The sequence below is a fragment of the Neophocaena asiaeorientalis genome, unplaced genomic scaffold (assembly GCF_003031525.2).
Source record: "Neophocaena asiaeorientalis asiaeorientalis breed wild unplaced genomic scaffold, Neophocaena_asiaeorientalis_V1.1 scaffold593, whole genome shotgun sequence".
In the NCBI taxonomy this organism is placed as follows: Eukaryota; Metazoa; Chordata; class Mammalia; order Artiodactyla; family Phocoenidae; genus Neophocaena; species Neophocaena asiaeorientalis.
The window spans coordinates 517,990-536,924 of NW_020174701.1; the positions used below are offsets into that span (position 1 = coordinate 517,990).

Consider the following 18,935-nt stretch of genomic DNA (forward strand, 5'->3'; position numbering starts at 1 on the left):
GATTACTTTAACTTTAATAAGTAAATTTTATTGTGTCATTTTTTTTTTTTTTTTTTTTTTTTGCGGTACGCAGGCCTCTCACTGTTGTGGCCTCTCCCGTTGCGGATCACAGGCTCCGGACGCGCAGGCTCAGTGGCCACGGCTCATGGGCCCAGCCGCTCCGCGGCATGTGGGATCTTCCCGGACCGGGGCACGAACCCGTGTCCCCTGCATCGGCAGGCGGACTCTCAACCACTGTGCCACCAGGGAAGCCCTATTGTGTCATCTTGATTGATGCTTTTTGGCTCTTTAAAACACAGCAAAAATGGAGTATTTAATAGCAATGATCCTTTATTATTTTTTAGTTAGAATAATTTTTAGGAATGACGTTCAGAGGGGGACCCACTCTCCTGAAGGTTATTGAGCCCTGCTCCTAACATTGCTTGAGAGAACCTGAGCTTGCGCTGGCAGGAATGCCCTTTCACTCCTGCCCTCAGAGTTCTGTTCACATGAACAGGTTTGCTCCAGCGAACCATGGCAAACGGTACTGTTAGAAAAAGCACAACTATTTGACCTAAAAAGCTTCTTGACTTTGTACTCTGCTTACTTGAATAACAGGTTTTTAAATTGGCTGATGTTAGTTTTCCTTGTACTCTTTCATTTCTTTCTAACTACTCCCTGTGAGTCTTGACTAACATAAAGTATCTTAGAAAGAGGTGACATTTTAAAGGACAGTTCACTTTTCACTTACTAGTACTTCTTGTACAGGCTTAGTGGGCAGTCTTGAAGACAGAAGAGAGAGGAAAAGAAATGGTGGAGGAGATGATGCGTAGAGGGGGCAAGAGCAAAATGGGTCCGTTATTGCAGACAGTCCTTCAAAAGGGAAGCTTGGATTGGTCAGTAACGGAAGTATTTGTTCCCTTCATATTAGTGGAAGTGAAAGAATAAGTGTAATTATGAGAAAATAGTGCTTCCTGCGTTTCAAATTGTTTTAGAACAGGGAGCTAGAATCCGGTGATCATCACTTATCATCAGAGCTTTTTTCTCATGTTATTCTTCATCTTCTACTTATCACCTACTGGACTTATTCCCAGTTCAAGGAGAAGATTCAGAGCGTAACCCCTGGGGCCATAGCGTAATGAGTCTAATTTCTGTACAAAGTAGGTTGGAGGAGGTTTCATTAACGTGGGGTTATGAGTTACTTAATACAGAGCAGTGTATCCTGGGAAGAACAACAAGGTTAGTAAAAGAAATTGTGCCAGATAAGTATATTCTTTACACCAGCCTTGGCAACAGATCTACGCTAAACAAGATGTTTTTTTTAAAGATTTCGTCGTTGGTTAGTTTTATTTGTCATTGTTTTTTGTGCTTTGCTAACATTTATTCGATCCCCTAATGCGAGTCCCATGCGAGTGAGGAAACTGCAGTTCAGAGAGCAGAGCTAGTGGCGCGGTTTGAATTAGAACGCAGGTAGTGGAGGTGCAAATTCTGGTGACTTAACTTGTAACAGAGATGTGGTTAATAAAAAATGGGGGTGTGTAGAATGGGTTATTCCTTCTCACCCAGCCTTTTAGCAAGGTCTCTTAATTCTTGAGTTCTTTCTTAATTGGTTGTCTTTCATCATCAGATACTTTTGTTTTGTTCTCACTCCCCTAAGAAAGGCTCCTGGATCGTGTATTCACAGTCTGTTTTGTGTTTGTGAAGCTTTGCTCATTTCCTTTTACTAGAATGACGTCTTGTCTGGGTATAGTGTTCTTTGAGTGCTGCCATGGAGAATTCTGTGCCAACCTGATGCTGGCAGTGAAGTGCTTTTAAATCTCCTTAGGGTACCTGAAGTATTCTCTCCTTATTGTTGAAAGTCAGTAATATAACAATAAGGAATTGAATGTATTTAATTCTGTATCTCATCTCCCTGGAACACAATGTTCTTGCTAAATCTGTAGATTATTTTCTCACTGTCAAGGAATTTTTTTATAACATTGAATATATTTTCAGTTACCTTAGTTGAACTTTTTACCTCAGGATACTAGTTATGCTTATGTTAGAAGGTCTGAAGTCAGTAAACTCTTTTATTTGCCTTATTCTGTGTTTTAGTATCTCATATTTCAGTTCTTATTTCATTGAATATTTGTTCTTCTTTTTAGTTGTTCTGAGGTTTGTTTCTATTTATTTTGTTGCATTATATGCTGAGTTTTTTAAGTGCTTTTTTGCGGGAGTGGGAGAGGAATGAGTGCAGCCTAAACTAAAAATTTTAAAACATATTTTAAATCATTTGGAGGAGAAGGGTATGCAGAGAAGTTTCTAACTTTAAGTTTATACTAAGGCCTTTTGAGTTATAAAATGCTAAGCTACTGCTGACACCAGAAAATCTTGAGAGGGTAGGAATATATAAAGAAGTGATGGGTAAGGTTATGTGGGTGTTTGTGCTGAATGCCTTGAATTTAAGGGATCATTTGTGCTGTTGGTTTTATTTTGTTGTCTTTGACAGGTGTTGTCCAATGAATCAACAAGATTAGTAGTGAAGTATATATCTAAAGCACAAGTAGAATATAGGTATATGGAAATAGCAAATGAGCAGGAAAGCAAGTATTTGCCTGTAAAAGCAGATGTTTTCTGGACATCTTACATTCTTAGTTTTAGGTACCCACGGTAATTTTTTCTTTATTTTTTCCCCCATTACAGTGTTCACAGTAATGTTTCAGCTCAGAGTAATGGCTCCCGACAGGTAAGACAATATTGAGCCTCTAAAGCACTGGAACAGTGTAGTTACTTATGACAAACAATAGTATTATTAGTTGAATTTTCTTAGTGGTATAATCTCGGGAAAGTTCTGTGCATTTTCATTTTCTTATCTGTAAAATAGCTCAGTAATGTGTGACCTGTTATTTTATTCTAAGATGTTACCATAGAACAGGTATAATGTTATAATGAAACATTTTCTGTCCCTGTAAAATAAATAAAATACTAATATTCAGTTAGATTATTATCTATCCCAAGGATGGTATATAACATTCAAGCATTTTTTTGCTCTCTTTACTACTATATCTGTTCACTATGTAGATAGTATTCCGTTTTAATGTTCCATTTAGTGGTGAAGAGATCTTCTATCTAGGCAGAATAGATGATTTTTATAATTTGTGTCCAAAGGCTTGGGGTGTGAGATCCACTGTGCCTGTGATTCCTTCCGTTCCCTCTGGTCCTTTGCTCGTGCAAGTTGAGAATCTTCCAAGGAGTCCCGGAGCAGACCAGCATGACAAGAAATGGTTTGTTCACTCATTGAGCCAAAATAAAACACTGCTTGCCTAAGGGCATTTTGAATCCCCGGCTGTAGAGTACTTTAAATATGATTGAAAGCAAATTATTCATATTTGTAAGCTGAAAAGAAGCACGTTATGGAGCTGTAACGTTGGGATAAGTAAGCCTGTGGATGAAGCAAGGAGACGGTCGTCTAAATGAGGCACATCAGACAGCCCCCGACCCTGGTTAGCACGAGCTGGGAGTGGTGGCGCTTCTCTGTTGGAAAGGACTTCAGTGCCAGTCGGTAGGGCCTTTTCCCAGACCCCTAAGGGCAATGTATTCATGACACGATGCTACTGCTTTGGGTGCGTCTTCTTCATTAAAGACTGAAGATAAAGCCAAAACAGAAACGTGACTATAGTCCAATGAAACAAAGCAGGAAGTACTCCATTGGGGGGGCGGGGAGAAGTAATCTAATGACAGAGAAGATACTTCATTTGTTTAGATTCCCAGGGTCTTTTTTTAGACTAATAGTAAGTGCACAAATATGGATACTTTGTGGCTTATTGGGGTTAATCAGTGGGGTTCATCGTTTCCCAAATGAATGTATGTGGCTTGGGGGCTGCTGGGGAATTATTTGATTGAATGGTCATGTCGGTTGCATCATCTGTTCAAGTTTTGTGTCTGTTTATGAAATGAACTTTGATAATTCATAGGATTTTTTTCTTTTTCTCTTGCTCTTAGTTTGTGTAGTACCTGAAATCTAATGAGTTTCTGTGGTGATCTCAAGGTTTGGGTCAGCTTTCTGTGCAACCAGCTCTTCCTTCATGGTGGTGGGTCAACAGTGGTCGGTGATTATTTTCAGTCTTTGCTATGTAATTGTTTTTCACTATTATTTTGGCTTAACTAACTGCAAGGTGCTTTGCTTTTGATGATTGGGCATATTTTTACTTCAGTTCCAAATAACTTGATTAGTTTCTAAGATGGAGGGGATTCCCCACCTTGTTTTCCGTTATCCTCTTTTTTCCCTCCCCGCACCGTGTTTTCCGTTATCCTCTTTTTTCCCTCCCCTCCCATTTTCCGTTATCCTCTTTTTTTCCTCGCACCCCCGTTTTCCGTTATCCTCTTTCTTCCCTCCCCTCCTGTTTTCCATTATCCTCTTTTTGCCCTTTCTCCTTGAGAGTGTGGTGGGGGTAGTGTGTGTGTGTGTGTGTGTGTGCATGTGGGCACACGCTTAAAGTATAAACAGTGAGGCTTCTGAATGTCACATTTTAGTCTTTATTTTTTTAAGCCATTAAGAACAGTGTTTTCAGTTTCTACTGAAGACGCAGCTCCAGTAATGTTACCACCAAGTCTTATTGGCAAGGAGACATAGAGCTGAAACTTCAACTAAAAAAGAGCTCATTTAATATGTGCTTACCTCTTAGATTAATATGGAATGAGAGTCTGGTTTTGTTTGCATCTGTATTATGACACTAAATCTTTATAGTTTTCCAGTTTTAATTGGTACATATTTAGGCATTACTCAGTTCCTTTGATGCAGCCTATATAAAGAGAGAATGCTGAATCTAAGAGTATTGAATTTCAGGAAAAATGAAAAATTTGGAGCTGTATGTCCTTCTTTATGTCATCGTACTGAGGCCTCCTTTGTGGAAATGGAGCAAAATGGTGACCCTCAGGCCCAGGGAGCCTCAGTGTGTGGCAGTAGGCATGGGACTGAGTATGGAGCTGGCCTGTCTCAGAGCTGACGGGTTCCCCAGCCTTAACCTAACATGCATTCTGCGTTTCAGCCTTTGTTTCTGCATGCTTTGGTTCTTATTACTACTTTCACATGAATTATAACAGTCCTCCATTAGAAAGTGGTACATTAATAAAATTTGGAAATGCTCCCTAGGTTTGGACAGTTGGGCAGAATAGTGGACAATTCTATTTCTGGCAGATAACTTTTAACCAGTTTAGTCTAAACCTACTCCCTGTTCGGTTCTTTAGCTTTTTCTTGCCATCTTCTAAATGACACCATTATTTCAGTGAATGATTTGGTATGTCAGTAACCTAGAATTATCCGATATTTAAGCTGTCTTTTGAGAATTAATATATTTTAAATCTATAAACTATTTATAAACAAAAACTGAATACTATTTGGAAAAGCTTGCATATGTAGGGGAGAGCATAAACCTAATTTAACTTTCTAAATTTTCAGAGACCCTATATTGAAGGTTGTGAGTTTTATGGGTTAGATCTGATGAATAGCTTGTATTTCAGTTGAAGGAAAGATGATAATTTTATTGTAAAAAAAAGAAGCTTCCAAGTTTGTTCTGAAAACCCTTTTAGCTAATTTATTTTCAGTTTCCTTAAGGAAAAAAGGTGCAGATTCATGTTTTGGTTGAAGAGAATGTCTATTCTTAGATATTTTTATAATTGGGGTGATGTTTTTTCCTTTTGTAGTTATCTTAAATATGTGCTGCCCTTTTTGTCACGTCACAAAACCTAGGCAAATGTTTTCTTTCTACTGGAGGACTCTGATGATTTCTAACCAGAAACTGCTTGTGTGCATGTGTCCCTCTCTTACTTCAATAGGCCTGTTTACAGATGTGAGAAAAGGTATCTAAGATGCTCACTAAACTCCTGGAGGAGCTTAATCTCATCACATTATCTGTACCTGTTGAATTTCATGCATTAGGGAAGGAACAATGTTTCTCCATTGTTAATTGGAAACATTGATGTCAAATTACATGGCCTCTGCTGTGAGGGGAGATTTTTTTTAATGCTCTTTCTGAATTTTGTTTCCTGGATTTCAGTTCTGTGAAGTCAGTTGATCAGGGAAATAACTTTTCACAATTGCCATTTTCTATATCTGGCTTTGTCCTAATGTAGAATTGTCCTTTCAAATACTTGAATTAAGTAGATAATAAGTATTTTTTCTTGTCTTTAGAACCTCAGACAGCATTTCTGCCTTTGATTTTGATAGCAACATCAGGGACAGATGCAGAGCATCTTGCTCTCTGTGAGAGTCCCTCTTTATTTCACTCACCTAACTGACTCTGATGGCTTATTCGTGTCTCCGTATTGACGCGTGACTTTGTGGATTTTCCCCTTTGTCGTTCTTGAGCATCTCACTGCGCCGGGGCGTCCTTGTAGCAGCAGTGCATGCTGGTCACACAGCCTGCTTCTTTTTTACCTCTCACACCTCTTCCTGCATCTCACTAACTGTGCTCCCCTCCCACCCAACCATCCAGGCTCCCGGCTGCCGGTGACGCTGTCAACGTGGTGAAAGCCAGTGGGACACAAGGGCCTTGTCCGCACCCCAGCCTGCACACAGAAACTACCCTGACCTTGTCCATGAGCACAGTGTGAAGAATGTAGGAGTCCAGCAGGATGCTCATTTTCCTGGCCCTGCAGCCATGACTGACATATGAGTGTTGAGCCTCTCAGGCCTTGGGACTCTGTTGTGCAAGTTGATGGTGTACATTTTCTAGAGCTTATAGAGGATCGATCACATTAGGCAAATTTGGGAGAAGTTATTTTATACTGAATCACTCGCTGGGTAGTGTTGTTTGTAATTGAATTCTTCTCTGAAAGGAAAAGGGATCTGAAGACGCTATATGCCATCAGTGATGATGACAAATATTTCTGTGTTGCAAAGGGTATGTATATCATAATTTTGGAAAGGTTTTTCGTGATTTTAACATGTTAACACATCACTCGGAAGAAGTCTCAGGAGAAGGTTTGTGTTTATGAACAAGCTGCCCGTTATCACCCCCACCCCATGCTGTGCCAATAGATCGAGGTTAGCAGAATCAGACGCTGAGATCACACACAGAAGGAAGCATGTCGAGGCCTGATGCAGTGGCCTCTGGTGATATTTTTATAAAACTGCTCTGATACACTATTTTTAATATTTCTGAAGTGACTCAGGCCTTAATTTCAGTTAAGTGCCTAAGATTCTATAATTTTAATTAATGTAATTTTAAATTAAGAACTTACTTTTTAATAAACACTAGTATTTTAAAAATAGCAGAAGATCTAGAAATCACAGGAATGTGACTCATGTGGAGAGAGGAGTCTGAATGGTTACTTCTGCATGATGAACTGAATAACCAGTGGTGAACTGAATGGTTATATTGCTACTGAATGGTTGTACAAGATGGAACATGTATTTACTTTTGTCTTTCACTTTTCTCATTTATCTCATGCATCTGATAGATTTCCCAGGTTTGCAAACAGCCTCGTAATCTGGCCTTGTACAACCTCTAAAATAAAATTCTGAAGCCAAAACCATATCACTTGTAATACGTAATCACTCTCACCTTTTGCATAGGTTACTATTTTTGGTCCTTTATGAACTTCAGAATGTAATTGTCCAAGCTCTTTGGTTTAATTCATAGGGCAGATTAACTGGAGGAAGTATATTTCTGATGTAATGGGAAATGATGTAAGGGAACCATTTCTTTTGTCCTTTTAGAGTTTGAAAAATTTTAACAAAATTTTCAGGCTTTTAAACTATATATATAGTCCTTTGAAGGTGTCTTATAGTCTGAGAATTCATAATACTTCAAGATAATGAAGCTTCCTTATAGACAACGTAAGCTGTTTACCGTCCTGCCCACCTCAGAGGTCAGTCTTACACATCTCTGCCAGACAAAGGTCAAGTTTCAGCGGGCCTTATTACTGGGCTCTTGGCAGATACATTACAACTTGTCAGTAGAAGACGTAAGTAAGCAGAAGTAAGTAATATTTAGGGGATGAAATTTATAGGCAGGTTTCAATCTGAATTTATCACAGTAATAATTATTCTTTAATGCATCTAAATATGAGCAGATACACATCTTAAATAGTCCAGCTCCCTACCTCTGCAAGTCCATCATCACAGTGTGCTTACAAATGGCCACTAATGGTACCCCTCATAATTATTTTAGACTTTACATAGCTCAGATTCTAATTGTCAAGTGTTGTCACTGGTGATTTCTTTCTTAAAGGAATTTGAACCATAACATTTTAAGCACAGAAACTCTCGATTTATGCCATTCAAGAAAAGATTTCGTGGGTATGAATATGATTAAGATCTTACTATTTCTGTAAAAGAGGCATAATAACAACACAGCTTTCTGGTCTCTTAGAAAGTCCTAAAGTTTGACTTGTCTCACTTTAACATTAATCTTGAAGCCTGAAGGTCAAACTGCTGATACAGTGCCACACATGTGTCTTACCAGAATCTCAACTTTGGGAAACATGGAAGGATTGTCAGCGTAAAGCTCTTCCGTTTATATGGAAAGTGGTCATTTCTATACTTAGAATTTAAGTTAATTGATACTGTTGTTACGTTTAAGTGATGGGAGAATCACATCACGGTTTTTCTTTGTTTGAAAACCTTGTTATTTGTAAATTCCTGATGGTAGAAACTGGGTTGGAAGGGTGATGGGGCAAGAAGGCAGCAAAGGGTGGGGGGAGCAAAGGGCTAAGCCTGGATAGTGTAGAATCAAACTTGTCTACTTTATACAAGTTCCTATGCTTCAGGATTTCATAGCAAATATTAGGAATACTTGTTGCTACTGGTATTTTCAAGATGGATATACACGTTATTTCCAGAGGTATGAAGAATTTACAGGTGGCTCAACCTAAGTTAAATAAACTATCACCAATCTGTTTATACTCTGCGTTTTATTCTGCCTAAAGGGTCAGTGATCGCACATTCTTGATTAGGGACCTAATATACCCCAGAAGCACCTTACTTGGTTATTTACTATCCTTTTGATCCGAGGGAGCCATCAGCCTAGAATGCTAGGATCATGTGATTCAACTTCAGTGCTTTGGCTAACTTAACATAATTAATTTTAACATCTTGAATTAAGTTGGTTATGTTTCAACTGCATTTTTATAGACAGAGAAACTTATAGAAACAGCAAAGTTAGTCACTTTCACACATGAAAATACATGCGCTGTTAAGATCATTATTTCTTTTGATGGTAAAAACACTTCTAAGGCATTTACCTATCCCTAAGTATAATCTAACCTTTCTGATCTTGATAGGGTAATCATAGATATACTTTTAAATGAATTTACAGAGAAAAAACTTTATTTGTCCTGTTATGTATATCTCAATATGTTAAAAAGCAACCAATATACAAATATTGTAATATCAGTACAATTCAAATAATTTTTTAAGGGAAGAGCTTTTTTTTTTTTTTTTTTTGCAGTACGCGGGGCTCTCATTGTTGTGGCCTCTCCCGTTGTGGAGCACAGGCTCTGGACGCGCAGGCTCAGTGGCCATGGTTCACGGGCCCAGCCGCTCCGCGGCATGTGGGGTCTTCCCGGCCTGGGGCACGAACCCGTGTCCCCTGCATCGGCAGGCGGACTCTCAAGCACTGCGCCACCAGGGAAGCCCAAGGGGAGAGCTTTTTAATTAAGGTGTTGACCCAGAAAATGTTATTAGTTATAACACTTGGGTCATTCTTTATTGTTAAGATTGTCCAGGATGTAAAGGTGCCATGTGAACATGTCAGGGTTATAAAACTGAAGTATCTCCTGAATGGAGGGCAGGGACACAGCTTATTTTGTAGGATAAAATAATTAGCTAAATCTTAATTATGGAAGTTTCTCTTAATTACTAGATTTTTACATATTTACTTGGTTGATACACTAAAAATATTTTGATTAGTAACCTTGCTTAATAACTTTCATGTGTCCTGATGTCATGTGTTTCATCTTTCCATCTTGCCAGACAGGAAGATAGATGACAGGGGTGGGGAGTTGGGGGCTGTGGTGCTTTGGGGTTTCAGGATGAAGAATGTTTTTGTGGGAATGACTCTGGCTTTACAGACACGAGCAGACTCATCCTCAGCTTTGACCCCATTTACTGCCATGTGTATTCACAGCTGCGAACTGAGCAAAGTGGGAGGAAGATGGTTGTCCCACGTGAATGCAGCATGCTCTGATGGTGGGGTAGTCATTGTTTGAACCATGATGCTTTAACTGCCTTGGTCAGAACAGACCCTTCACTTGTGAATCATCGTTAATTGCTTGGAAACACCATGATTTTTTGTATGTTAGGCTTTGAGTATTGGGTTTGAAAGTAATATCACATTGCGTTAATTTATTTTATATCTTTGGTATATAGGACTTATATGATTTGTAAGAATAAAATCATCTTGCACTAATGACATTTAATCCCTTTAGCCCCACATGCCTCTTATATTTTAATACACACTATACCACACTGTCAGTTATACCTTGCTTCCAGGATTGTTGCAAATGCTTGCCTGTGAGATGCTTCTAATGTAAGGGATAGAATTTGAAGATACTTCTGTGGTGGGGAAACCCCTCTCTCCATGTGCGTCTGTCTCACGCATAAAATATGACTTGTCAGATCTTTTCTAGATGTTGAACCGTGTGAATTTAGGTATGGTATTCTTCCTCAGCTCCCCCTTTAAAAGAACATAAAAATTTCTCCTCCTCTCTTCATATAAATTACCTTTTACTTGAGTCACATGAAATCATGGTGAGAATTTTGTCTTGCTCAGTTGACATTTGCTGTGGTGGTAAAGATACTAGGACACAGGCATGTGGAAGATGCGTTACGTAACTTCATTTCATTCTTCAGTTCTTTTTTTTTTTTAAACTTTTCTCTTATTCATCTACTCTTTATGTCTCTTTTGGGGGGGCGGGGGTGCCTCATCACACGGCTTACAGGATCTTAGTTCCCCGACCAGGGTTTGAACCTGCTCCCTTGGTAGTGAAAGTGCAGAGTCCTAACCCCTGGACTGCCAAGGAATTCCCTTTTGACCCTTGCTAATTTGTAACACACTAGCTGCTTTGAGCTATTTGCATTCATGGGAAGGATCATAATATTAGCCTCAGAGAATTAGTGAATTGAGAAAATTTCAAAAGAAATTTGGGAAAGGAAAGAATATTTCTGTGGCTTTTTAAATGACAACCTTTTAATATTTATGCTGAAATGGAAAAACAAGTGTTCCTGCTTTTCCTGAAGGAATTGTTCTCACAGACTTTGTTTTTAGATGATTACCTAAGCCCCTGTGCTCCTAAGAACAAGCTGTGGCCTTAATTCTAGGTGAAGGTGCTTGAGTGAACTTTTTCCATTTTGTCCCTGACAGCTGGCCAGCACTCTGTTTATGCTGGCGTGGAGGAGAGATACCTGACCTGGAGCACAGCATTCTCCAGGGAGTGTGACTGAACCTCCCTCGGTGGGGTAATAAACCTGTACCTCCTCCTCTTGAAAACAGGTTCAGCAGCTGCAGACCTCATTTCTCGTTGTTGAAGGAATTCTTGTTTGTTTGTTTTTAACTAATTTTAATAAAGCAAAAAGAAATGAGATACACACCAGGGTATGGTTAGGATTTGTAAGAAGTTGCAGATTTCTTAATAAAGGTTTGGTCTAGAGACACGACTGATTATTGTTAATATTAAATGAAAAATATTTTTAATTACTAGGGGTGGAGTAAAAGAAAAGAATGAAAGATAAGAGATGATACTAGGAAGAGAATTGCTGGCTTGATTTTTCTTGTGGAACTAGTTAGAGGGGTATCCAGAGAAACCATGGAAACATCCCAACATGTAAAGTACCACTAGAATGTATATTATTACACAGAAGTTTCTTATAACAAAGTTATGTTTGTAGCCCAGCCACTAGCTTCAGTGATGATTTAATGGCAGACTTGCTAAGAGTTTGAAGATAAGACCCACTTTTAACAACTTGTATTATTAATTCTTTCTGGCTGGGGAGCAACTTCTTTCTTCCACCAGAGCCCTTGGAAGCCTTTAGAAAGACCTGGGAAGATTTGGTACCGTGGGGTGTGCAGGTTATCCCTGGCTGGAATAGCAGTGACCAGTATTTGCGTAGGTTGGAAAGGCATCGACTGGCCGTCTGAGGAGTTTGGATTTGGTGAAGAGGCCTGTGGCAATTATTGCAAGGTTTTAAGTGAAAGAGCTTGAGAATCTTGTATCCATATCTCCTTTTTTGATTCACCTCATTGTTTGCTGAATATATACCAGAGCACCTCCTTCTTTCTCGCTTCCTTACACAGTCACTTACAATTACTCCTTTGCATGGATCCTCAAATCTCAAATTTCTTGGCCCTTCTGCTATGGTACACATCTAGTTAAATTCTGGATTTAATCCTGGTTAAATCCAACTCTGTCTGCTGTGCATATAGATGGCAAATGTGAAATGCAGTATCGTTAAACAGTCCTTATTTTTTTTTAAGATTTATTATTTGTATTTATTTTTGGCTGCGTCGGGTCTTAGTTGCGGCACGTGGGATCTTTTGTTGTGGCGTGTGGGCTCTTCTCTAGTTGTGGAGTGCAGGTTTTCCCTCTCTAGTTGTGGCTCGCAGGCTCCAGCGTGCGTGGGCTCAGTAGTTGCAGCACGCGGGCTCAGTAGTTGTGACGCACGGGCTCAGTAGTTGTGGCGCATGGGCTTAGTTGCTCCATGGCATGTGAGTTCTTAGTTCCCTGACCAGGGGTCAAACCCTTGTGCCCTGCATTGTAAGGCGGATTCTTTACCACTGAACCACCAGAGAAGTCCCTAAACGGTCTTACTTTAAATGTTGGCCATTGAGCTCAAGTTGGGCCTTCAGTGGCGCCTGAAATCCTGTCACATTTCCTTAATCTGTTGACTTTCCCGCTCTGCTGGCAGTAGTTCCTCCTCTTTCAAACCCCAGCCATCCCCTCACCTCTCACTCCTCACTCCTCAGCCTCAGGTCACGCTCTGGCTTCCTGGTTCACCGAGAAGATAAGTGACGAGACGAGATCTGCTGTACCCTCCCGCCACCTGATCAGTTAACTGCTCTCTAGCGGGCATCTGTACTCGGCCCTCCCACCTGTGCCTGGGATGAACCGGCCCCGGCAAAGCCCCGCAGTCCGTCTCACGTGCCCTCCTGGAGACTCTGCTCACAGGGCAGCGGGAGACCCACTGGCCTCGGTCCCAGAGCCTTGTGCTTGTCTTGACCCCTGTGTCTCTCCCCATCAGCCAGCAGGTCCTGTCAGTTCTGGCTTCACAGCACATCCATAAGCCGCTTGTCCCACGTCTCTGCTGCGCCCACCCTGTCTCCCTTTCCTCTTACCTGCCCCCCCCCCGCCCTCGCCTCCTTCCTGTCTCGTGTCCCCCGCCCCCACCGCCGGCAGCCACGGCGCTGGTGGCTGAGACCAGTCACGTCCCGCCTCTGCACACTCCAAACCCCAAATCACACACTGACAGAAACGTGGCTTTCCCACTCCTTGACTGCGCTCACTTTGCTCCAAAGACTCGCTCCGCCGTAGCCAGCGCGTTCCATGTCTGGGCCTTTGCACTCCTCTGCCTGGGTGGCCGTCCTCGATCACCTGTGGTTCATTCTGACACCTTCAGGCCTCCTGTCAGAGCACTTTCCTGACCTCTCTGCCCCAGTCTCCTTGTCCCCCTTACCTTGCTTCACGTTCTTCTCACCTCACTTCATTTTACATGCATGGTTACTTGTTGGTCGTCTTTATATCCTTCAGTAGAACGTCAGCTCCATCAGGGGAGGGCACTTCGTTTACTTCTTCTCCCTGCCCGGAGCAGTCCTGGGCTCACTGCTCCATAAACGGTAGTTGATGGATTGAGTGAATGAATGCTGAGCTCATCTTGGCAAACTTGATGGTACAGAGATCGTCAAAATGCTGTCCCCGGCTTCAAGAAATTTACTACAGGTGTGGAGAAGGGCAGTTTTACAAATTACAGGTACAAGTGCTAAGTCGTTAGGTAGTAAGCAGGGTCGTAGAAGGCAGACGAGGTTGAAGCTAGAGAAGGCTTCCTGGTGGATAAATCATTATGGACCAGAGGGCTGTAGCAAAAGAAAATTTTAAAGTAGCCAAGGGCAAGGTGTAGTTGAGGAATGATGAATGGGGTTGGGTAATGAGTATAGATTCATGAGGCTGTTTAGTAATAATGGCAAGCAGACATTTGAGCACTTCTGTGCCTGGCCTTGTTCTGGAGGTGTCGCAGTTACCATTTACTGGAGCAGGTCATCTGATCCTCATAGGAATCTATAAAGTGTTTAGGTCAGTGAAGAGAGATAGAATATGTAATTTCTCCAAAGCCACATTGCTAGTACATGGTAAGGCTGGGCTTCAAACTCAGACAGCTTGGTCCTAGAGCCCAGACTGATGTCTGCTATACTGACTCCATAACAGTGAAGAGCTGGGTGAGGCCTACACTGCTTTAGAAGGAGGACTCTGGCAGCAAGGAAGAACAAATGTCAGTTGGTGGAAGACAGGGGTAATTAAAATGTGCTGCATCCATACGGTAATTTTTGAGGAATGAGGAAAATCTACACGAGCTGCTTATTGGAGTCTTGTCAGTGCTACATTGTTGAGTTACAAACTCAAGTGAAGTGTCTGTGCGAGGTATGTCCCCATTTTTGTAAAAGCCACCAAGCCATATATCTATTTATAAGTGAACAGAAAATGGACCTGGATAAACAGTGAATTTTCAGAGAGTGGGGATAAGGGAGACATTGCTTTTCTTAGCTAGCATGTACTACTTTAAATAAGTAAATACGGATTAAAATGCCCTAAAATGGAGAACAAGGCAGATGGCTTCAGTTCATGCAGGTAAGTGTCCCTGGAAAGGAAGGAGGTGGACGGACGTGATAATGTCCTTACACGTCCCTTTGTGCATTTGTGAGGAATGCATGTGTCCTGGGTTGTTGCCAGGAGCCACAGAGTGAAACTAACGTGTAACTGTGTGTTTGAAGGCTTCAGCATATTCACAGAGGTGTTACAGCTGTCATCACTCTTCAGATTTCGGGACATGCAATCATCCCCCAAGGAAACGCCTCACCTGTTAGCAGTCTGCCCACTGTCCTCGCCCCGCAGGCCTGCAAACACCAATCTGCTTTCTATCTCTGCGGACTTGTTCATTCTGCACATTTCCTGTAGGTAGAATTGTACAATATGTGACCTCTTGTGTCTGGCTTCTTTCACTTAGCACAGTGTTTTCAGGATTCGTCCATGTTGTAGCCTGTATCAGTATTTGAATCCTTTTAGTGGCTCAATAAATTCCCATGTATGATATACAGCATTTTGTTTGTCCATCAGTTGGTGGACATTTGGGTTTCTGCTTTTTGGCTGCTGCGAATATTCACGTACAGGTTTTTCTTTTTTTATGAACATGTGTGTTCATTCATTTTGGGCATATATATACATAGGAGTGGAATTGCTGGGTCATATGGTAACTATGTTTAACTGCCAGATTGTTTTCCGAAGCAGCTGTACCAGTTTACATGTCCACCAACAGTTGTATCTTGTCATTTTCATTATAGCCATCCTAGTTGTTGTGAGGGTGGTGTATCCATTGTGGCTTTGATTTGCATTTTCAGGAGGCTAATGATGTTGGATTTTTTATAAACATATTGGCCATTTGTGTATCTTCTTTGAAGGCATGTCTATACATATCCTTGCCCATTTTTACATTGGGTATAATAATCTCATTTCTTTATCTGTAGCATCTAAAATTCTGTCTCCTTTTTAAGAATTAATTATTTTTGGCTACATTGGGTCTCCGTCGTTGCACGCAGGCTTTCTCTAGTTGTGGCAAGCGGGGCCTACTCTTCGTTGTGGTGTGTGGGCGTCTCATTGCGGTGGCTTTTCTTGTTGCGGAGCACAGACTCTAGGCACACGGGCTTCAGTAGTTGTGGCACGTGGGCTCAGTAGTGGTGGCTCGCAGGCTCTAGAGCGCAGGCTCAGTAGTTGTGGCGCACGGGCTTAGTTGCCCTGCGGCATGTGGGATCTTCCCAGACCAGGGCTGGAACCTGTGTCCCCTACACTGGCAGGCTGATTCTTAACCACTGCGCCACCAGGGAAGTCTTCTGTCTCCTTTGTTGTTTGTGGGTTCTTTTCTGGAGGCAAATCTGTTTATCAAGTCTTTTCAAATAACTAATGTTTTACTTAAATTTTCTGGTGCATTGTCTTTGTGAGGTGGAATGTGTGGAGTGAAAGTAAGGCACTGTGACACATTAAACAAGTCTTCAAGTTGTGAACAGCTCTTGTACCAGGACAACTAGTATTTGTCTGTTTTAGAGAGAAAAAGTAAATTTTGTAGTTTACATCTACAGAAGGTGGGATGCTCAGGGGTGAATTACTCATTTTATCAAACTGTATTTTTTAGAATTCTGTCTGTTGAATGTTACTTATTTGTAGATTATAATCCCATGTCTATTTGCAAGTTGCAGTGGGACAGTTAAATAAAACTTTCTGGATGAAGGGCAGTAAGAATGTTCCATTTGAATGATGTACGTATTTCCCTCGGGAAGACAAGATAATGTACAGTGAGTCTGTTCAGGTGGTTACTGAGCGCTGGGTGCCAGACTCACGGATGTCTCCTTTCTGTCGCTGTGTAATGACTTACCTGGAAATACAGAGACAAAAATCCTCAGGTGGTTTTTGCAGACAGGCGTCAGTCAGGAGAGGTATTTTATCTGAAGTTACCTATGAAAATTTCAGTAACAACAGCACACAAGCAACCTGGGGATGAACCACAGCCTGTCCTAAAAGGCGGGGTGTGATGGGTGAGTGAGGAAAGATGGTTCACTCTTAGGATCTTTGTGACTCAAATGCGTCAACCATGGTTTTCATAGAAGATGAGAAACAAAGGAATCCTGTTGTTTTCTTGGCTTTGTTTTGAGACAGAGTAATTGAAAGAGAAACCCTTGCTGACACCACTCACAACAGATGTCCTTCTTTTTTTTTTTTTTTAACATCTTTATTGGGGTATAATTGCTTTACAATGGTGTGTTAGTTTCTACTTTACAACAAAGTGAATCAGGCATACATATACACGTGTTCCCATATCTCTTCCCTCTTGCATCTCCCTCCCTCCCACCCTCCCTATCCCACCCCTCCAGGCAGTCACAAAGCACCGAGCCGATATCCCTGTGCCATGCGGCTGCTTCCCACTAGCTATCTACCTTACGTTTATTAGTGTATATATGTCCATGACTCACTCTCACCCTGTCACAGCTCACCCTTCCTGCTCCCCATATCCTCAAGTCTGTTCTCCAGTAGGTCTTGTCTTTATTCCTGTCTTACCCCTCATGACATTTTTTTTTCTTAAATTCCATATATATGTGTTAGCATACGGTATTTGTCTTTTTCTTTCTGACTTACTTCACTCTGTATGACAGACTCTAGGTCTATCCACCTCATTACAAATAGCTCAATTTCGTTTCTTTTTATGGCTGAGTAATATTCCATTGTAGATACGTGCCACATATGTCTCCGCCCGAGAAGGGGCTTCCTGGTGTGTGGGAAACCTTTCCCCCTTCACAGCTCCCTCCCACTGGTGCAGGGCCCGTCCCTATTCTTTTGTCTGTTTATTCTTTTTTTCTTTTGCCCTACCCGGGTACGTGGGGAGTTTCTTGCCTTTTGGGAGGTCTGAGGTCTTCTGCCAGCATTCAGTAGGTGTTCTGTAGGGGTTGTTCCACGTGTAGATGTATTTCTGGTGTATCTGTGGGGAGGAAGGTGATCTCCGCGTCTTACTCTTCCTCCATCTTCCCCTCCGCCTCCAGATGTCCTTCTTTTAATACCCCTCCCCTTGCTTACACATTCTGCTCCCACCCCATTTAGTTTGAAGCAGATGGTGGCTCAAGGGCATGCGTGGAATGCGTGGTCTCTGTGTCTCCTGGCCTGGCGGGGCGTGCTCACACAGCGAAAAGTTCGCAGGCCCCCTGTTTTCTGCCCTTTTTCCTCCCCAGCAGTAGCCACTTCAAGTTGGGTGGTTTTGGATTGTTGTGTGCTGCTTGGAATAGCTCGAATGACCATTTGAGATTTCATTTGGGTTTCTATTCTTGTTAAATGGTAGTCTCCATACTGGGTACGTATAAAAGTTAATAGCTCCATTATTCAGTGACTAGTTGTTGAGTGCCTGCTGTATACAGGCGCGGTCCTGTGTTCTGGAAAACAGTGATGACCAAGACATAAGTTCCTCCTCTCATGGCACCTACATTCTAGTGAAGGAGACCGAAAGTAAATATACAAACCAGGTGCTGTGGTTTCCATAGTAGTAGATGCTGCAAAGAAAATAAGGAAGTGCCGGTGCAAGCGACTGCAGGGTGAGGGGCAGGCAGGCCTCTAGGAGACGCTTCCATTGAGGTCCGCGTGGCATGAGGGTCAGCCGTACAGAGGAGGAGGAATGTGTCGGGAGAGCCAACAGCTGGTACAGGGGCCTTTGAGTTGACTTCTGAGGGTAGAAAGAAAGCCATGTGGGCGGAGCATTAGTAAAAGGAAGATGTGGGTACGATAAGGGTTCTGAGGGCACTAGGCAGGGGCCCAGTCAGGTGGGCCTTGCATTCCAGGGGCAGTGATTAGGGTTTTATTCTAAGTGTATTGGGGAGCCTGTGGCGGACCTCAGGTAAGGGAGCAGCGTGTCCTGTACACTCTTTCTGAAGATGACTTTTTGTATGGAAGATACAGGGCAAGTGTGGACTTTTGTTCCTGACCAGCTGAGAGTAAGTTTCAGAGATTGTGAGCCCACACATCCAAATTCTTCAGCAGGTATTTTTTTTAAGAACAGTAACATTCTTTTACTGTGTACGAGGCACTTACCACGTGCATCCAGGGAATCAGATATAATATAGTACTATTACCTAATATATGCTGTCCACATTCAGTTTTCCTGGTTGTCCTAATCCTGTCTTTTAGCGCAGCTTCTTTGGTCCAACTCAGGATTCTACGTTAGCCTTTTGCTGTTTCTT

At 41.8% G+C, this 18,935-nt stretch overlaps 1 protein-coding gene across 8 annotated transcripts in view; it reads left to right on the plus strand.

Moving 5' to 3' along the window:
- Window positions 1-18,935, plus strand: part of EPB41L5 (erythrocyte membrane protein band 4.1 like 5) — a 131,779-nt gene that overhangs the window by 57,446 nt on the left and 55,398 nt on the right. For 7 of the 8 annotated variants that reach the window (XM_024759166.1, XM_024759167.1, XM_024759168.1 and 4 more), the window contains exons 15-16: window positions 2,662-2,704; window positions 3,127-3,242. The exons of the other annotated variant lie outside the window; for it this stretch is intronic. In XM_024759166.1, the coding sequence (XP_024614934.1) occupies window positions 2,662-2,704; window positions 3,127-3,242 (159 nt within the window). The remainder of the gene's footprint in view (window positions 1-2,661; window positions 2,705-3,126; window positions 3,243-18,935) is intronic. 8 annotated transcript variants of the gene reach the window in all.